Source organism: Onychomys torridus, chromosome X (genome assembly GCF_903995425.1).
Source record: "Onychomys torridus chromosome X, mOncTor1.1, whole genome shotgun sequence".
Taxonomy (NCBI): Eukaryota; Metazoa; Chordata; class Mammalia; order Rodentia; family Cricetidae; genus Onychomys; species Onychomys torridus.
In genome coordinates, this window is record NC_050466.1 from 48,514,003 (window position 1) to 48,535,054 (window position 21,052).

Here is a 21,052-nt window from a genome sequence, read left to right on the forward strand (position 1 = left end):
CCCTCACAAGCTCACATTTAAGAATCACTGCATTATTTCTTTGTGACCTCTGTGGCTTCTGAGCAAATATTTGCCATCATTGAAATTAGTTTTCTCCTATATGTAGTGTATCATTTTTCTGTTGTTCTTTCCCAGTCTTTGTCTTCACATTGAGGAAATTGGAGTATAAAGGGTACAAGAAATTGGCTGTTCTTTCCATTCCCCTTTTGGACCCATCCACCAAGGTTATCTAAGTTACTGTGGTTTCTGGTTCTAATATTTCAATTTCCTGAGCTTGCCTTTTTGTTTAAAGCATTATTGTATCTCTTGGGGGAAGCATTTAAATGATTGCTATTTTAAAATTCTAGTCAGATAGTTGCAACATCTGTATCATCTTGGTGGCACATTGATTAATAATACTTTTTCATTTTGCTTTAGACCTTTTGATCTTGGTATAGGTGCCTTTTTTTTTTACTAAAGTCAGGATATTTTTAATATTTTAAAACTGGATTTTATTTAAATCTTCTGTTTTGATTGGTCTGGCAAGAAAGGGGGATAGCATCTTTCTTTTACATGGTAATATAGAAGTTCAAGTAACTGAGACAGCTTCTTTGATGTAAAGGAGGTTGGGGCCCCTTATTATTGTTAGGCAAGCATGTTATATCCAAGTCATCAGTAGACATCTCTTGCTATCACTCCAGTAGGATTGGGAGAAGTGTCTCAATGCTGCCAAGTAGGGGTACAGTAGGCTCCCCTACTTGGTCATTGCTGCTGGAATGGGGGGGCATTACAATGTCTTTTCTGGTGGTTAGCTGGATTAGAATGGTTTTGGTTTAAGGTTTTCTGTCTCAAAAGGCTAGAAAAAGCAAGCCTTTGTTAGAGCACTTTTGTTTGTGCCCATTGGCATTTGAGGTTGCTGGCTTCTTTGGCTCTAAATCTAGTAGAATGAAATCCCGGGGAACTTGTCAGTGTTATTCATTAGATTCCAAGGTCCCTAGACAATTTATGTTCTCTCTATCTTACAGAATCCTCTGATGTTTGTTTTATATAACATGACAAAGATTTTGTTTTCATTCAGTGGGGAAATGGGGATCATGTGTACTATAGTGAGATAACATAGTCCCCATTTCACTTTGTGGAAAACAGAAAACAACTTTTCCTGGGTTTACATGTCTGTTCATTCAGCCTGGAGGATGTGCTGAAGTAGCATCCATTCTTTCTTCGCAGTATTAGCTGTGATTGGAACCGTTGGTCTGATCACTTGGCTGAGTGCTAATGTGACCAGAGTTGAAAAGGCTCTAAGCCATCACTTTGATTCTGTTGCTTTGTTGTTCACTAAAATAAACTATCTCAGAAAAAGGAGAGCCTTCCCTGAGTCCCACACAAAATGAAAGCCAGAACTAGGACTCACTTTGCCCATCTATATGCCCAGTGCCATTTTAGTCTTATCAAGCTCCTCCTCCACCTTCTCTGTTTTCCAGTACAGTTTACCTATTTCATGGACATGGATGGCCACTTTACTCTGGGCAACTGGCTCATGGAAGTATTGCCTCATTCCTGGGGTTGGGGGTAGCCTATGAGGGTGGTGTGGTGGAAAGAGAGATGGAAAAAATGAATGAGGCAGATCCTGCACAAAGTTGACAGCCTGTGATTCATGGGGTCAATGGTCTCATCTTCATATCTGAAAGACAGTATACTTTTTGTCTCCTTAAGCCCTGTGTCTAGGTCGTTTGGGAAACGCCTTGGAGAGTCAAGAATAAAATTGCAGGTCAAACAATGGATGACTGGAAAAGTCGGCTTGTAATCGAGAGCATGCTTCCCCATTTCAACATGGTGGGAAATCGTCAGGAGCCCAGAAAGCTCCAGGAATCGGTCAGAAAATGGGCTATGGGGGGAGGGGGTGCTGAATGCTTCTAAACTTAAATTTGAACATGAGATGTGTTGTTGAAAGTCTTTGTGCAAATTTGGTGTTGGAGACCAACTGAAAATATAAGGCACTTGAATCAAGAAGAACTACTCCTGCCCCTGTGGGTTTCTAGAATAAAAAAAAAAAAATAAGAAACTGGGCATAGAAAGGGATTCCTATTTAACTGGCTAGCCCTGGTATCTTTTCTTAAAGTCATTTGTCACATTTGTGCTTTCTTCTCTAGGAATTCAGCCATCATCCAAATGTCTGAAACTCAGTATTAGAGATTCCAGTGGTAGTTCTAAAGGCAAACATGATAGTAGGCAGCATCAGAGCCTCTGGTTACTGGAGTCTGGCAGTCAGTACCTACAACATTACCAGTGTACCAAGATTAGGTTAGCAGGAACTGCAGCAAACACAATGGCTATAATCTCGGGGTAGTAGACCACAGAGGGGTGAGTGGCTTGCTTAACCTCTAAAAGTAATAGAGCAGAGGGGAAATGGTTCCTATAGAGCCATGGATCTGTTTCCTTCCTGCTCATGGAACTAGGAGCCCTGAGGTCTGAGGTAATGCCATTTCACATAACTGGGAGACTTATCTTCCCCAGTTCCCAGGGCAATCTGCTTTGTTCATTTTAGGAATTTTGTTATGTATACAGGTGTGAGTGATTGAATCACATTTCTCTTGTTTTCCCTTCATTGTCAACAATGTATTGAGGATATGCCATTAATTCAAGTGCATAAACTTTTAAAAAACTTTGGTGACTAGAGTACCCTAACATTCACATAAATGGGAAGACAGGAGGTACATAGACATGAATTGATTGGCCAGTGTGACTTGTTTACAACCTGCCAGCCACCAGTTGAGGCATTCACAAAAGAGAATCTCTAATATCTATTGTAACGACCCTTTATATTTCAGGCATCTCTGTGATGGTCAACATCTGAGTCTATAAAGAAAAGCATGTAGTATGTCCCCAGAGTCCACAATCAGTTTATGTTTGATTTTAAATTCTCCCTTTGTTTTCCACTCACTTGGGCCAAATCCTAGGCATAAATGTAGGTAGGCTATAGGTATAAGAAGGAGGCTTCCCTGCCCCTCACTCACTGTCCAGACTTCATAAAAATAAAGTATGTCTGGTGAGTAACACTTTTGCTTCCATCTGTGTAGATCATTGTGCATGGCATCCAGGGATCCCTGTCCTGGGAGTGGGTCCTGGGAGCAATTCTCACTTTAGAGCAGCTGCCATTGTTTATAGCATTTTCCAGCTTGGGCTCTCAGGGCAAATAACCTCTAGCACCCTTCATAAGCCTTGCCCCAAAAATGCACATTCATTGATTTAGAGTTACACATTACACTTAACCAAAATCAGCTCTTCTTCCTCCATGGCACATCTCATTCTCTGTTCTTGGCTCAGAGTGACATAGCTATTTTTGAAATGCCAAGCTGACCTAGAAGACCAATAATTTGCCCCAATTGAAAGGGTCCAAAAATGTACCTGAGTTTCTGAAAGCAGCTCCATTAGATGTGCCTTCATCCCAGGTTAAACTGCATCTGTTTTGGAAGACACATATGATCACCAAAAGGGATAATACTGAGATAGCTCACTCTACAGTGCCTGATAAGGACTGTTGTTCCCATCTGTAACTATCCAGGGCAATTCTTGGTGTGCTGTGAGAGCAGCTGGGTTTTAGTGTCCAGTCAATCCCTGTAGCCTTAAGAAGGTACCTAGTGTTATCCTCCAACTTTGCTGCAGATGATGAGCACCCTGAACAGTAGGGTACTAGGAAAGAATATTCAGAAAGTGGGAGATTAATAGCAGCATTTCCTGGGTATTCAACAAAAAAAAACATGCTGTTCAAATAAGTTACTGTAGGGATTCAAACTATCATGGCAGAAGGCTGTCCTTAGCAGTAACTGGCCTTGCAGTTCAAGGTGTGGATTTCAGATGTTTCCATTGTTGGCTGTCTTTCTGAGACTTAATGACATCCAGGGTTAATACTGCTCCTTGGTCCCAAGAAACAACATGAGTCTGGAAGCACATTGCTTGTGCCACCTGACTTCATCCTGAAAGCCTCCCAAACATAGAAATCTGCTCTGGAAGTAACCTTAGCTGGTTTCTTTTTGATTAGGTTGAAAACCAAGTTAACAGAAAAACCTGTATCACATAAAAATTGTAAAATAAAATTCTATCATTCTAAGAGAAGAGATTTATTTATGCAGAGTCAGAATCTCACCCTGTAGCCCAGGCTGACCCTTCTGCCTCAATTTCCTGAGTGCTGGGATTACAGGCATGTGCCACTAGAAGAGAGCTTTTTAATTGCCCTGGAATTTTTCATGTAAACAATTGAGAGCTACTTTGAAGAAAGAAGTGAATTTGAAGTGATAAGTATTTTTAGACTAAGATCAGGACCCAGGGCCCTGAGGTTCTAGTCTTACACCTGCTCCTAAATAGCTACAATGTTCATTCACTCTCCTCTAGAAAACATAATTCAGATGAACCAATAGCAAGAATAACCACCTTGACTTCAGCATTGACTAGATATTAGTACTTTGCTTAGCGTTTAGGGAACACTATCTCCTGATTACCCCAAGAAGAAGTCATTACCACAAGGGAACTGAAGTGCAAATAGGTTAAGCACCAAATAACAGGCAGATTTCACAGCCCATTGTCCTGCACCATACTCTGCTGCTTCTTAGATGGAAAGCTTGTTTTGAAACACAAAATGCTAAGTGCATTTTACAAAGTAAATTGTAAAGAAGTGCAGTGATTCAAGTTCCTTTTAAACATCATTGTTCATCTAGTACCATGATTACTTAATGACTCCTGTGGCACAGGAAAAAGATGTTTTCTTTTGGCAACATTTGTCTATCTATTCAAGGTTAGTAGATGGAGACAGCATGTGGAACATCATGTCCTTTCCTTTGAAGTTCAGACTGGAACCTCTACAGAACCAGTAGGTTTATCAAAAACTCAAAGGCATTGAATGTCCCAGAGCCTGTATGGGCAAAGACTCTGTGTTCAAGTCACATGTCATCTCTGCCTCTGTCTATACCTATTCCATTTCTACAGCTGTTTCTGAGCAAAATGGTGGAGTTGGCCTGGGGATATAGCTCAGTGTGCACAGTGCTTGCTTAGCATACACAAAACTCCAGTTTCAGTCCACATTACTACCAAAAGAAATACTACAAACTCTTCTAATTATAATAAAAATGAGGAGGTTAAAGACACTAAATGTACAATTTGGGAAAGAAAAGGGCATGTACTCTCTGTTCATCATCTGTTTTCAGCACCTTAATGTTACTAAATGACTCTGTAGGTTACAATGGGTTGGAATGCCCAGTACACCTTATAAGGTTGTCAACTACTCTTTGGCTGGAAGAGATGATATTCTTGTCACTTTCTTTATGTACAAAATAATAATGTTTGAGGAACCCAGTACCTTGTAGAGAATAGTGAATGAATGGGCAAGGAGCTACATCAACAGTCCCATTGCATAGTCCAAAGGGCTGTGTGCTCTGCCCCTACAGAACAACCCAAACAAATTCCAATATATCTCTCACCTCCAATTGAAAGTGGGGAACTGAACCTACCCCCACCCCATAAAGAGTATATGGAGATTTGAATCGCTCAAATAATACTGTCCCCAGTTCTATCATTTCCTTAAAAATGCCCAATAGGAGCTCTTCACCTCTGTGGTTTGTAATCCAGGTCAAGGTCTGTGCCTACCAACCTTGGAGCTCTGTTGTTTTCTTTGCATAGAGAGTACGAAACTCAGGAAGGAGATCTCAGAGGCTCAAAGCTGTGACTAGTGGTATAACCTGGAACAAGTCCCCATCATCTTGAATTCTGATAGCTTGGATATGATTTATAAGAGCCTGTCTATATCTGGCCTTCTGCCACAATCCCAGAACCCCTTGTATGTGCATAGCTCTAGGCTAGATTCTGAGATCCAGGACTATAGTCTGCCTTCACTGAGAGCAAGTCTATTCTATGTTGAATTTTGAGACCAGGAGGAGTGGTTATGCTGCTCTGCCCACTTAAATGCTTCCTATGCCTGGATTAGAGGCTCTAATACACACACTAAACCCTGGGTTCTCAAAACAGAGCAGTGGACAGAAGAGAATTCCAGGTGTCCTGGTGCTTTCATCTCAGTGGTATAACCAGGTGAAGAGTGGATAGCATCTTTGTTTCCTTTAGCCCTCTGACCAGCACAGTCTGCTTCCAGCCTGGCAGCAAACCAGGTTGCTTTGGAATTGTTTGGGAAGGCATGTGGAGAGTTGAAGTGACTCTGAAATCTCAAGGTTCAATAGTTGGTGTCTTTGCCAATATTCTCTACTTCATGTAGGCTGTAGGCCTGATACAGGTCTGGCCTCAAGAGAGAGGATCCCAGGTATGTAGACTGCACTGCTGAAAACCAAGTGATGCCTGAGAGCAGTCCCAACCACTTGCTGAGTTCTTAATATGAGCCTTCAGGCCCCAGTTTCCACAATGGTCAAGAGGGCTTAATAAATACTCCCTGCCTACTTCAGGATCTCTGATGTTATGATGAGTTAGACAGAGATGTGGACTTGTCTTAAAGCATACAGGCTATGACTGCTCTTGGCACCTTTTTAGCTATCAGAGGTTGGCATTGACTCAAAATTATTTTTTTCCACCAGAAAGGCAAGGAACAATGTGTCCTTGGAACTCAGCTTGGAATACAGAGGACCCCTAAGGATGGCATGGTCTCATGGGCAGCCCCATTGCACAGAGGAAAGCTGGATTTATAGTGCAACTCTGAGCATTCTGGGTCAAGGCCTGCAGTTCATATGCGCCTTGCTATTTTGGGGATCCTCCCCATGGAGCACTCAGCTGTTCATTCCCTTTGCCCACCCTGCCCCCCTTCTCCTCCTTCTGCAGCAAGGGACCTTTCCTGCTACTGATACCCAACCAGGCAGGGAAGCCAGGCACAGGTTTTGCCGACAAACTTATCTCTTCAGCAAGGACTGAGAAATTCTCAGCTTGAAGGACACTACCAGGCTTGGTATCTGAGTCCTTGCTGAGTAGCCCAGCTGAGAAAATCAGTGACCCTGCAAATCAGTCTGTTAGCAGGGGAAGATGCTGGGTAGGGAGCACACAATGGCCTTAGTTGAGTTTCTACCCAGCACCTCCCTGCAGATTCCATGATAGTAGGCCCAAGGTAACAAGTGTCTGGAAGTGAACCACTCCAGGCAACACTGAGAACCAGATTTCACTACTTTTAGGGAATGTGCAACCCTGTGGGCCATACCTTGGTGATGTGGGCCTATGACATCCCAAAATGCAGGCAGGCCTGTGCAAACTCATGCCTCTTGCTGTCACTAATTACCTCAGCTGGAGAATTTGATGTGTGTCTTTTTAGGTGAAGATGTGGGTCAGAAGCTGCCATTGAGGTACTGCATTCCAGACTTCTGAGGGTAGCTAGATCACATGCTTCTCAATTCTGGGCTACAAAACTTGGTTTCTGGAGTAAATATGAAATAATGTACCACTCCTCCTATCCTGCCAATTCTGTCTCCCTGCCTGCCTGCCTCTGCTTTCTCTATCATCTCCCCCTTCCTTCTCACAGATGGATATCCCTAAGATTTCAATGTTAGAAAGGTAGGTATGAACCACAGGCCAGGATTTTACCACAGGCATTCAAACCCAAGGCCCAGGCCCAGCTGCTTCTTTTGTTACTTGACATCTTTTAACCCCTTGCCATTCAGTGCAGGCTTGCCTCTGTCTGCCTCCCTCCAGTGCCACAGGCTGCATAGCCTCCTAATTCCCTAGGAAGAGCTGTTTCCCCATGACTTGTCCTCACAAGGCTATTTGCTCCCATCCTGCCTTGTGCCTGAGACCTCTTGATCTTCTGCCCCTGCAACTGCTGCTAAGCACCTCATACATAGTAGGTGCTCAGCAACATCACTGAGCCAATTGCCACATTTACCAGTTTCTGAGAAGCAGTTGTCTTGAAGCCTTCCACTGGGAAGAGCAGAACAAGATAGATAATTTGCAGAATGCCGTTTTCCGCAGAGGGTAATTCCAACCTGCAGGTGTCAGCTGCATTAGTCACAGAGGCTAGGAGAAAACAATTCTAGCTTTCAGAGGCATGTTAAAGAGGTGAAACAAAATGCATAGCCAGTGTAGCAGCCTCCAGGTTGGTCAGAGCCATTAGGATAAAGAAAAGGGGTAGACAGTGTAGCCATATTATCATAGAGACCCTCAAAGGCCAGAGAGAGATGGTCTGTAGAAAATTCAAATTGTCCAACTGTGTACAAAAGCTGAGAGAGCAAGGCCCAAGGGAATACAGCAGGGGATGTTATTCCCTCCTTTCACTGCAGCCACAGAGTACTTGCCAACAGTTGTGCAATAAGTGTCACTAGTGTTGGGTGAAGCATAGCATTTGTGACTGCTACATAAATTGCACAGCTCAGATATGGTCACTCCGCTTTCATTATGATTGAAATAATAAAGCTTTTCTGCTCCCAAAAGGCTTCAGGCACACTGCCTCATGAACAGTAGGCCTGTACCATGTGGTGCCCTGCTGTATGAGAAAGAGACTTTGGAAATATATTATTTCCCAAGGGAAAGAGTTCAACTCATGCTCTAGGTTGGGTGTTGGTAAACTGCATGCTGGGACCACATATAGCCTACAGGCTGTCTTGGTAAATAAATCCTGGTGGCCCACAACCCTACCTAGCCTCTAGTATATAGTTTACCACAGAGTTGCAGTGGCAATAAGCACTACATGGCCTGAAAGGTTCAGCTAGTAACTATATGGGCTTTTCCAGTATTTGTAAATTATGACTCATGTCACTGGGCATGTGGTTCACTTTTCTAGAGGCCATTGTTTTCTATAATAAGTAAGTAATTTTACCTTCAGTACCCACTTGAGATAAAATCACAGGGGTTTATGCTTGGCCATGTGTCCATCTTCCCCTCCTTTGTCCTAGTTGATCCCAGCCCCATACTCTAGGTCCCATGTTCCTTTTTCCTTCCCATGATATTCATTTCCCCTCCCATAAGCATCCAGAGAGAGCTTTCACAAACATTAAAATGATCTTTCCTCTGCTTCACCTTTCCCTATAATGGCTTCCTACTGCAAACATAACAGAGCCCAAGCCCCTTCCCATGGCCTGTGAGGCCCCAAGAGAGCTCATGGCTACTTCCCAGCTTGCTGTGTGCCAGGCCACTAGCTGCCTGCTAGTCCCTGAAATAGGCCAAGAGCCTTTCCCCCAGGGCCTTCCAGCCTGTTGCTATCCTGCCTGGAGTACTGTGCCCCCCTACTATAGCCTGCTTCCTGTATTTGACCTTCACTTAAATGAGGAGGTAACCCATCAATGTCAAACCACCATATTTTAATCTTCCAAAGACTTCTGATCTTGTTCTTATTGCTAATGTGGCTTGTGACCTACCCACTAGAACTCCAGCTCCCTTGCTCTGGTTCTTCTCTGTCCAATTTGTACTCATTCTGGTGGGAGTGTCTGTTCTGGACCCCCAATCAGCCCTGCCTGGTACTGTTGGAAGCCTTTGTCTCTATAGTGGGTAGAGAGACCAATGCCCTTTCTTTAGCTGCCTCTTTTTCTGGAACAAGCTTCAGGTGCTGATGTTCTCTAGTGTTAAGCCTGCCCATATGACTCTCAGAAAAACAAAATATGTTCCTGCCTCTCCTCTTCTCTGAAGTCAATCCTTTAAGAACAATTAACTTGGCCTATATAAAGTAGTTGCAGGAAGTAATTTCTGAAACATCAGCACCCAACTCTTGCTTTCTGAATACGTGGTGTCACACAGCAAAATGTACAGTACTTCTCCATCCTCTTTTTAATGACCATATGGCATGTTAAAGGACTTATGTTGCTCTGCCTTTACCTGTAGTTATAGCTGAGATAAAATTACATTATTGGCAGTATACTGGCAAACACAAAATCTACCGTGTTTCCCCCAAAGAGTCAGTATTTAGATTTTCTGTTTATAAGAAATTCAGGAGCTAGGCATGGTGACTTAGGCCTGTCAGCACTCAGGAGGGAGATTGAGGTGGGAGAATCACTATGAGTTCAGTACTAGCCTGGACTACATAGTGAGTTCCAGGTCATGTAGGGCTATAGAGTGAGATGAGACTCTATATAATCTCTCTGTGTGTCTCTGTCTCTCTGTCTCTCTGTCTCTCTGTCTCTCTGTCTCTCTCTGTCTCTCTCTCTGTCTCTCTCTGTCTCTCTCTCTCTCTCTCTCAATGAACCTCCCTCTGAGCCAGTCAGTAGGAGCTTCTTACAGTGTTACAAGAAGGAAACACCTTATAAGATCACCCTTTTTCTGGGAACCATCACTGTCTGCAACACCACCCTCAATAGCATTTCTATCATATACACCCAGTGCCCCATAACCACCACTGCTGCCATCACCTCTAGTACTTCCTTTATCTACTCTACCAACAATATCACCACCATCTCTGCTCCCATTAACACCATCACTCCTGATGTAATCATTCCCACCACAACCACTGGACAGTTATCCATCATTTTTGCAACTTCTACCACATTCAACATTGATGACATCATGATAACTGTCACCACCTCTATCACTTCTATTGCTTCCACAATTTCCACTGCTATCATTATCACCCTAACACCTCTCTCTGACCCCTTTCCCTCCCTTCCCTCTGATAACACACACATACAGAGAGAGAGACAGAGAGAGAGAGAGAGAGAGAAACAGGATACTTTCCATTATGTAACCATAGACAAACCACATATAGTGAAATAAATACATGTTTTAAAATTATTTTCATATAACTTAGTTTTGTTTACTCTGTCCTTTGGGGCTATAGAACAATATGTTTGTGGTCAAAATTGAATTATAATTTATCACAAGACCAAGTAATAGTCTCAAAAGCACACTCTTAAAAATAAGTTTAAATGAAGGAGCTTTCACTTCATAAAAGGATGCACTGAGAATTTCCTTTCAATGGTAAATTCCTGCTGAATTTTAATATTATTTGGTTTACAAAAGTTAGCCTTGCACACAGCTGTTCAGGAGCACAGCCAACAGCTAAAGGAAGATCTGCCTTGAATGGCAAATGTTGCTGAGTAAACCATGTTAACAGCTATTTTAGGACCACCAAGAATGTGTTTGAATTTTCAGGCTTGCAAAGAGAGATAATATTTATTTGGTTTCTGTACCATGCCAGGCACTATGCTAACTTTACATTTCTAAGTTTACAGAATCCTTAAAAGAAATGTGTATGGTAGCCTCACACTCCCATTTTGTAGGTAAGAAAACAGTAAGAGTTCTGGGCCTCTCTCCAGACCTCTTAGCACCTCACATTGCTGAGTTCTATGATTGGTATTTAATATCCAGAAGTCTTTTTCACAAGACCATCCATTTTCCTGCAAAGCTTTAATATGCAAAGATTTTCTGGCAGTTTAGACAGATGCATAGCACAGGTCCCAAGGTCCCTGAGGCCACATAATGGGCTTTGGAATCAAGTAGTTGGGCCCAGGAGGTTCAGCAAATACTTTTGTATACAACCTGAAGAAAGAACTTCCTTCTCTGAGGACATCACTATCTGATATACCCTTTGATGTGTGATTTAGAAAGCCCTGGGAAAGTATAACAGTCCCTACAGGGAAATTAAAACATTGTAGCCAACACTGAACAGCAGGATTTTATCCTTTTGATGTATAAAGTTGAAATGACCTTTCATTCCCTTGGTGCCCCAGAATAAACTCCATGTTCAACTGAGGAAGGCTGGCTTACTGCAGACGTATCCACACATTCATCACCATGGATGACTGAGTTCTTGACATTCTGGTACTAGACTATACCTCAGATTCTTGAATGCCACTGTCTCCTCTGCTACTTACTGCATGACTTTATTAAGTCACTTGGCCTCTCTGAGCAAAAGTAATATCTTAAGCAGAGGTCTGCCTACATGCTAGGATTGTTTTTGGAAGCCAAGGACCATGAATAAGAAAATAGACTGACCACTGACAAAGACTGAGATCTTAACAAAGGCCTGCCATTGTTAAAACCAAGACTTGGTTACAAAGGCCTAGAAAAAGTTCAGGATCTTAAGAATCTATAGAGATCCTGTCTATTGATTGAGTGCTCATTTGCAAATAACATAGACTCCTCAATTTCCCAAAAGGCTTTGCTTCTTATAGCCACCATAGCCAGGATCTGCCTATTCCTGATTCCATCTGTCTGTCTGTCTGTCTGTCTCTGTCTCTCTGTCTCTCTGTCTCTCTGTCTCTCTCTGTCTCTCTGTCTCTGTCTCTGTCTCTGTCTCTGTCTCTCTGTGTGTGTGTGTGTGTGTGTGTGTGTGTGTGTGTGTGTGTGTCTTTGTCTCCTCTCCTTTATCTCCTCTCTCTGTCTCTGTCATATTAGATATTGTTGTTTTGCTTTTTGTGTATTTTCTGAGACAGGGTCTCACTATCTTCTGGCCTTAAACTCCCTATTAGCTCAAGCTAGCCTCTAGTTTGTGACGCTCACTCCTGCTTATGCTAAGATTACATATGTGTAGCACCACACATGGCTTAGATACACCAGTTGCTTCTTCTGGCTATATTGTTCCAAGAAACCATTCTAGAGGAGTTTCCAGGGTGGCTAAATAGGTGAGGACTATGTAATGCTCTTACCTTTGTGGTAGGTTCCAGACAGAGAGTTGGGCCATAGGTCTTAGGATATAGAGATGTAGCTGATGAGACACAACTAGTTTCTGCAGGACAAGGCCTTTTGGGGGGCTTTTGTCTTGAAGCAAATACAGTCCAGGCTAGATAGCTCAGTCTATCTGGGATGAGAATGCCATGTCCCATTCAATAAAAATCACAGTAAAACACGTGAGTCCCCTCAAACCTTGTGTAAGAGTCTAGAGCTTTGTCAACTTTTTCCAAGTTGCAGTTTTAGATCAGAAAGGATCCTGAGTCTTGAAAAGGAACAGAGTCACTTTTCTTGTTACTGCATCTCCCTTGGCCTTCTGCCTCTGCTAGAAATTAGCATGGAGTACAGGGGCCTCTGGATGGCTTTGCTGGGCCTCAAGATGGAAAATGCACTTCTCTGTATTTGCCCATGGTCCTTGAAGGTGCCGCAGACAGTGCCGGTACTGGGACCGAAAGCTGATAGGCATTTCTCTAAAGAAGATACAGAAGGCAGCCAATATAGTTCAGTGGGATAGTGCTTGCCTAGTACGTACAAAGAACATCATCCATAAAGAACTATAGAGATTTCTCTTGCCCAGTCTGGAAGTTACCAGAGCCCTCCCTACAGTCTTCCCATATAGCCACAATGGTAGATGTTTCTAAGAGAACCTAGGTTGCAGTTTTGCAGTCTTCAGAAAGCTAAGCACGGGAATGATCCTGTAACCCAGCCATTCCACTTCCCCCAAGCCAAAAGCAGACTTGTAATAAAATGTGTATTTAAGTGTTCCTAGCAGGAGTGGTGTGAAATGCTGTCTTTCTTTCATGGCTATCACACTCATTAACTAACAAAAACTGAAGTCTCTGTACAACTCCAGTTTAGACAGGTAGACGATCTCCAGGCCTTACTACATACATATTGAGTAGCTATTGGAAGTAGATAGCTGCTGAGAAAGGGAGAGCCCTTCTTTCTGGAGAATGTGACCATTAGTTGGTTTCCCATGATCCTGGGGATAGACCCATAACTATGCACATTTAGGCAACATTAACTGGACTTAGTGGGCTATTTTTTAAATGATATGAAGTTAGAATGAAGACTTGTTATAGAGGATATGTGGGGAGTTGGAAGTGGAACTGAGAGGGTAGATGTGATGTTTCATTCCATACATGTATGAAATTCTCAAGAATAAGGAAAAGTTAAAAATATGCCAAAAGATAGAAACAACACAAATATCCATCATTCAATGAATGAATAGAAAAAAAATGTACTCTACCTATCCAATGGCATATTGTTCACCCATGAAAAAATTAAGTATTGATGGATACCACAACATGGATGGACCCAGAAAACATGCTCAGGGACAGTAATTGTATTCAAAAGGCTGCATTTTGGATAGTTCCATTTCTATGAAATATTGAAAATAGCTAAGCCTAGAGAGACAGAAAAATGAATGGTTACAGAGCCTAAAGACAGGAGAAACTCAGCTTAAAGGTTAGAATGTTTCAATTTAGGATAAGGGAAGAATTGAGGGGACTATATGATGTTAATGGTTGAACAACATCCTGAATGGACTAAACACCACTGTAGATGTAACAGTCTTATTAAATAAGAAACAGAGCCAATTGCAGAGTTAAAAGCCCCAGAGATCAGAGAAATAGCTAAGAGCTAAAAACCCCTTCTTACCCTCACTGCTGCTGCTGTCCTTCCCCTCAGCAAAGAGGCCTACCTCCTGTGTGTCTGTCCTTTTATTGACTTTCTGTTCTGCCTTCTCATTGGTTATAAACCCAACCACATGACCTCCTCGTCACTGCTTGTCTATACAGACCTCCAGGTCTTCTAAGGTTGGTATTTAGATTAAAGGCATATCTCCATGCTGGCTGTATCCTTGAACACACAGAGATCCACCTAGCTGTGCCTCCCAAGTGCTGGGATTAAAGGTGTGCGCCACCACCGCCCAGCTTCTGCTATGGCTTGCTATTAGCTCTGACCCCCAGGCAACTTCATTTATTAACGTACAAATAAAATCACATTTTAGTACAAATAAAATATCACCATATACCACAGAAGGGTATACTTCAGTAAAAGTTCATTTCAGCCAGGTGTGGTGACTCAGAATTATAATCCTAGTACTGGGAAGGCTGAGGAAAGAGAGTCAACATGACTTCAAGTCTAGCCTAGACTCATAGTTAGCTTCAAGCTAGCCTATGAGACTCTCTTTTTAAGAACTTAATTCCATACTATGTCAATTTTACCACAATTTACAAGAAAAAGGAAAGCCCTCTAAACTGACCATTGTTCCTTGTGTCCCCTCCAAGCCTCTGCTTTGATGGTATTAGAGTTTCCAAGTCTGAACCTAAATCTAACTAGGTTCAATATCTCTCCAGGTCATTAGAAGCAAAAGTGGGCTTATTCAGTAAGCATTTTTTGTCCTTGATGCCCTTTGGCTAAGTATTGAAAGCTCTTAACACTGAGTCCCAAACACAGAGCTGCACAGCATCTACCAAAGGTAGATCTTATTGAAAAGCAAAATTTCAGAAGAGCCTATGGCTGCCCCATACCAAAATGGCAGCCTAGTTAGTTGGAAAGTACTCAGGAGACATGCCTGAGGCCAGCCAAGGGGAGACTCCCTCCTCATTAGATAGCCCTCAGTGTTCACTGTGCTAAGCACCAGCAGCTGCTGGCTGTGGACTTAATGAATCATATCTAAGCACCATGAGATGCCCCTTGGCACCCAAAGGAGGTATCCTGTGATCTATTTTGTTAATGAATACTCAGACAGAAGTAAGTGGGGGCCATTTTCATGGATGTGCTTGATGAACACACACAAATTGTCACTTATGTTACTGTTGGAGTCTAGGAGTAATGTCTACCTTCCCAATCCTTAACATCTTATTCCCAACAGCTTCATGGCAGACCAACAACTAAAGAAAAGCTCTAGGGGTCCTACCAGTGAATTTCAGAGGGCCACTTGGCCAGAATTCCAGGCTTATAGTTTCCTTTCCCCTCGCCTCCACCTAATCCTACCATCTGCTTGTCTACTTACTTGTGTATAGATTTCACTATTATTAAAACTGCTGTGTATTTCATGCTACCTTGAAGTAGAATGTAGTACCCAACTGTTGCTAACCTGGTCTCCCTGTAAAAGGATGGTTACTGAGGTCTATACTATATGAACACCTATTAATTCATTTCAGACATTTCCAATTCAAGTCTATCAGATTTCTTTGGCTTTTTTTTTTTGACAGAATATTGAAGGAACCAAACACCAGTTTGGAATTTGAGGGACTTGTTTGTGGGCTGCTCTGTAAGTGACTGAAAGAACTGCCAAGTTCACAATGTGCCAAGGCATTTGGGTTCATCTGTCCATTGGTTCACTCAACTGCTATTTATTATTTATTTACTGTATTTTCTGTGGACCAAACACTCAGTGAACTGCTTTCTGAACAACTTGAGAACACTATGGCTTCTGAACCTCATCCAGGCTCCTTGATTGGAAACTGGGCATGTCAGACTGGCTAGACCTTTTTTCTACCCAACCAGTCTTGCCCAACCTGTAGTATTTGGTCCTCAAATGAATTTGGCAACAGGTCTAATGCCATTGTTTGAATCACAAGCATCTGAGAAAAGTCAAGGATGTGTGAGTCCTCTTACTCAAGGTAGTTAGGTCCTTCTATGAAGATGATGCAGTGTTCTACTATCTGGATGGCTGAAGATAATAGACTAAGAGGTAGCCTTGACCCACTGGATAGGCAATTCAAGGAAAGCCCTACTTGATTCCTGAGGGGTAGCCATTGTTATTGGAAGATAGTGAATTTTCAGGGCTCTTATAGATGTGCATTAGGAATGTCACAACCCTTTGAGGCCCTGCATTTAGCATATAGTCTGCCCGTTCCAGTCAAGAGAGCAGCAGCAGGACCTGAGAGCTCTTTCTCATCATTTCTCACAGTCTAAAATGAGCCCAAAGACTTTACATGGCAAGGGTAAGACCTCCCTGTATCTACCTGATGACCAGGGACATATGCCATGCTGCCTCTGTCCACAACCTGGGCCCTACCCTGGATTAAACTAAGATAGCTTATTTCTTATGGGAAGATCTGGCTATCTAGATAGTTCTGATTCTCATGTACAGGAAGGCCTGAAGCACACAGCTCTAGGCGGTTTGCTTTGATGTTCACTTGGCCACGAGAGCCATGACTTTAGCCTGCTAGCAGATAAGGGGATGCCAGAATCAGCACCCTATCCTTATTCCCACAAACATGCCTCCACCTCCTCTCCCTTTATTTACTGAAAGAAAACTCATGATTATTAACATGACTGAATTATGGATAAGAATCTGAAACAGGGAAACAAAATGTTGCTTTGCTCCTAAAGACTGCTTTTATATATAATAGGCAGCTCTCCCAAGGTGCCGATCCCACAGTGGAGCCTCTTCCTGTTGTTTGATAGCTCCCCAACCCAAGGATGCATCTGCACAGAGGAATTTCTTATTTAAATAACTTTATACTTGAGCTTTTCTTTTATTGCAAGTTTTTCTCATTAAAAACAAACAATATAGAAATTCAGAGAATAGAAAGAGAATTGCCAGTCATTCCTTAAAGGTGACCACTCTCAAAGATTATTGGCTCATCCAAGTTAGTTTTGTATGTACATAAGCAGTACATATGTGTGTACATGGAAAGAGTATGTGGATGTAAACTAAATGGAATAATGACAACAGTGGCTGTTCTAAATAATGAACTTTCTCCTGAACATATATCTTGGGCAGCTCCATTGCATTTCCATTTCTCTGACACTGTTGGGTTCTATTTTATCAACACACTGATTCATTTAAGCAAGACACTGGGGCAACCTTGAAGTTCAATGTCCATTTTATGGTTTGTCTTTTTCAGAACTGAGTTATCTGTATCTAGGTAAGAATTGAAATTGTTAAGTTAGTTCTAGTTTGCCCTTGAGTGCCTGCCTTTGGCAGCAAATTCATTTAGTGACTTCAACATAGTCCATGAACTCCCCTTTTAGGTGCACAAAGAATATCCTTTGTGTGACTTTCAGTCCTGTTTAGTACACAGACAACATATTGCTTTATTTGAAATGTAACAGGACTGTTTAAATGAGACACAGAAACAAAAAAACAAAACAAAACAAAACAAAAAACCATCCGTCTAAAAATAGTCTGTAATTTTATGATTTTTGACAGGTGTAACTCTAAACTGAGAGATCCATTTTATATGTGGGCTTCCTAGCATTAACTTTAATATGTCAAACCTTTCATTAAATTCATATTCCCTCTCTCATTCTCCCTCCATATCTCTCTCTCTCTCTCTCTCTCTCTCTCTCTCTCTCTCTCTCTCTCTCTCTCTCCTCTCATAAACACAGGGAACCAGTAAGAGAAGACAGGAAGGAGACAACTTCCACTTCGCAAGCATGGCTGGTGGGAGCTACCCTAATAAAATCAAGAGACCTTGCCTTGAAGATGTCACCCTCTCTATGGGCCCAGGTGCCCACCCTACTTCTCTTTCTACAGAGCTGCAGATACCCACATTAACCATGAATCCTAGCTCTGCAGATCTGGGAGTGGCTGGCCAGTCATTACTCCTTGAGAATAATCCTCTAGACAATAATTCTGTGAATAGCAGTGCTATGGGCTCACCATTTGGGGTATCATCAACTGCAGACACAGGGCTAAAAGGGCATGCTGTTCCTTACTATGAGAAAAACAATAGTATACCAGCTGTAGACCAGGAGCTTCAAGATCTGCTAGAGGAACTAACTAAAATTCAAGAGCCTTCTTCAAATGATCTTGACCTTGAGAAGATTCTGGGGAGCAAGCCAGAAGAACCTCTAGTTTTACATCACCCCCAGGCCCCCCTTGGCCCTCCTGCCAAGCCTCCAGTTCAGATACCACATATGGAGAACCTTGGATCCAGCAAGGAGTATGCATCTAGCTGCAGTCAAGTCACTGGCACATCTCTACCAATCTTGCCCTCCTCCACAGGGATCAGCTATTCCATTCCTCCCACCAGTAAGCAGATAGTCTCACCCAGTTCTTCAACGGCACAGGCTCAGGTAAAAAACCAGGTCCAGACCATGCTCCCCGTCACTTTGCCTCCATTATCTGTGCCTCAGTGGCATCATGCCCACCAGCTGAAAGCTCTTGCAGCCAGTAAGCAGGGATCTGCTACAAAACAACAAGGTTCCAACCGCAGCTGGTCCAGTCTGCCTCCTCCAGTTCTGTCCCCACCTTACCTCCCGGTGCCATCGCCTCATCCACCACCACCACAGCCACCACCACCACCTTTCAGCCCACAGAACTTCACAGCATCCTGCATGTCATCCAATAGCTTGTCTGGCAGTTCTGTGCAAAGCTCGCCCAATGCCTTACTCTCCAGCATGGCCCCCAGCAGCAATGCTGCCCTTGGGCCCACCTTGCCCTATGCTCCAGCGAAGCTCACAGGTCTCCCTCACAATCAGCAGCCACAATTCAGCCCCCAGAGCTCCATTCTTGCCAATCTGGTGTCCTCTACTGTCAAAAGCCCCCAGGGACACCTAATATCTGCTCTGCCTACCAGCACCCCAGGGCCATCCCCACCCTACCGCCCCGAGAATCTCTCCAGCCCCGGCTTGCCACAGCAGTCCTTCACTCCTCAGTACTCTCTGATCAGGAGCCTCACTCCAACCAGCAATCTGCTAAGCCAGCAGCAACAGCAGCAGCAGCAACAGCAGCAGCAGCAACAGCAACAGCAACAGCAGCAGCAGCAAGCAAATTCAATCTTTAAGCCTATGACCAGCAACCAGCAACCCAAAACCCTGAGCATGATCATGCAGCAGGGCCTGGCAAGTTCCAGTCCAGAAGCACCTGAGCCCTTTACCTTCAGCAACACCAAGCCCTTGTCACATTTTGTTTCTGAGCCAAGCCCCAAGAAGATAGCCTCCATGCCTGTCCCCTCCAGGCAGCCATCCCTGCTCCACTACCTGCCTCAGGCAACACCAGCACAGGTTCCTTCTGCCACTGCCTCTTCTACTGCCACTGCCACCTTGCAGCTGCAGCAGCAGCAACAACAGCAGCAACAGCAGCAGCAATCTGACCAGTCTACATTCCTCCTGCAGCAAATAATGCAGCAACCCCAGCGCTTCCAGCGCATGGTGGCCTCTGATTCCATGCCTGCTCTGCCTGGACAGGTAAGGCTACCTCCTATCTAGTGGTGCTCCTTTGGGAAATAAGAACTATGTGATATTTTATGCAAACCTGGCTTTGGCAGGCAAATCCAAGCCATTATCCTCACTGAGGCCAAACTTGACCCTGGAAAAGCCTATGTAAGTCAGATAATTGTACAGAATTAAGTATAGTTATGAGGCCAAAATTATGGTTCCAGGGACTGATCAGTTCCCTTAACTCTCCTGGGAGAAAAGCTGCACCCATAATCTGTGCCCAGGGGAAGGAGACAGATAGGACAAGTCAAACATCTATAAATGGACTGTTTTCCCTTGGACTGAGTCACATGCCTGGAGACACAAATGCTTTGAAGGATGCAAGGCAATCACATTGAAGCACTTGGGGCTTGTCTGTGTTGGTATTAAACTGATCACTGAACCTTCTAGAAACGCCCCCAGCAACCTTCTGCTGAGCACTCTCAGTGTGTCTTTCATCACTGTGCTGGATACTGAGGGTGGTCCTAAGACACACACCTCTAAAGTAGTGACTGTTGTCATCTGCATTCTACAAAGGTAGAAACTGAGGCTCACAAAGTTGCGATGACTTGCCCAGAGTCACACAGTTAGCAAGGGCCAGGGCAGGAGCTTCAAGCCAGAACATCTTGCCCCCAAAATCTCTCTTCTTGAGATTACTTTTTTCTTACATTCTCTCTTTGCCTACAGTCTTTGGAATCATTAAATGCAATTGGTTCTCCTTGGTGGTGTCTATCATTGTTCCCACTTTTCTTTGCTCTGATCCTTGCCTATATTAATTATCTATTACTGTGTAAAAAGTTACCCTAAAGTTGAAAACTCCAAACATATATTGGCTCACAACCTCTTCAGGTCAGGCATCGTGGCTTAGCTGGTTCTTCAGGCCCAGAATCTCTCAGAGAGTCACTGTCATCTCCAAATTCCATGGGGAAGGAGCTTCTTCCACACTCACTCATGGCATTGTTGATAGGAAGCAGCTTTTCACAGGGACCTCAGGAACTGTTTATTGGCCACAGTCTTCCTCAGCAAGCATCACACAATATGGCAGGTGGCTTCATCCAAATGGATGAGAAAGACATGCCAGCTAGATGTAAAGATGGAGCTAGGGATGGGGAGGAGTGACAGATAGCTAGAAACCAGGGTCTTTAAGATACAGTCTATGGTATCGTCATCAGATATCAGCCATAGGATACTGCATGAAGATATGGCTACCAGGAAGCAGGGCTCAAAGTCTTCCTATAGAATACTGTCAATCAGGATGCATCTTTCCATTCATTGGTTCTTCATATGAGCTGATACAGTTGACCCTTAACCAATGCCCCCAATAAATCATCATTTAACTCTAAGA

General features: G+C 43.3%; 1 protein-coding gene across 4 annotated transcripts in view; it reads left to right on the top strand.

Moving 5' to 3' along the window:
- Window positions 1–1,699: 1,699 nt before the first annotated feature.
- Mamld1 (mastermind like domain containing 1) overlaps window positions 1,700–21,052 on the top strand; it is a 61,890-nt gene continuing 42,537 nt past the window's right edge. For all 4 annotated transcript variants that reach the window (XM_036174963.1, XM_036174964.1, XM_036174965.1 and 1 more), the window contains exons 1-2: window positions 1,700–1,851; window positions 17,896–19,698. In XM_036174963.1, the coding sequence (XP_036030856.1) occupies window positions 1,756–1,851; window positions 17,896–19,698 (1,899 nt within the window). In that variant the 5' untranslated portion in view covers window positions 1,700–1,755. The remainder of the gene's footprint in view (window positions 1,852–17,895; window positions 19,699–21,052) is intronic.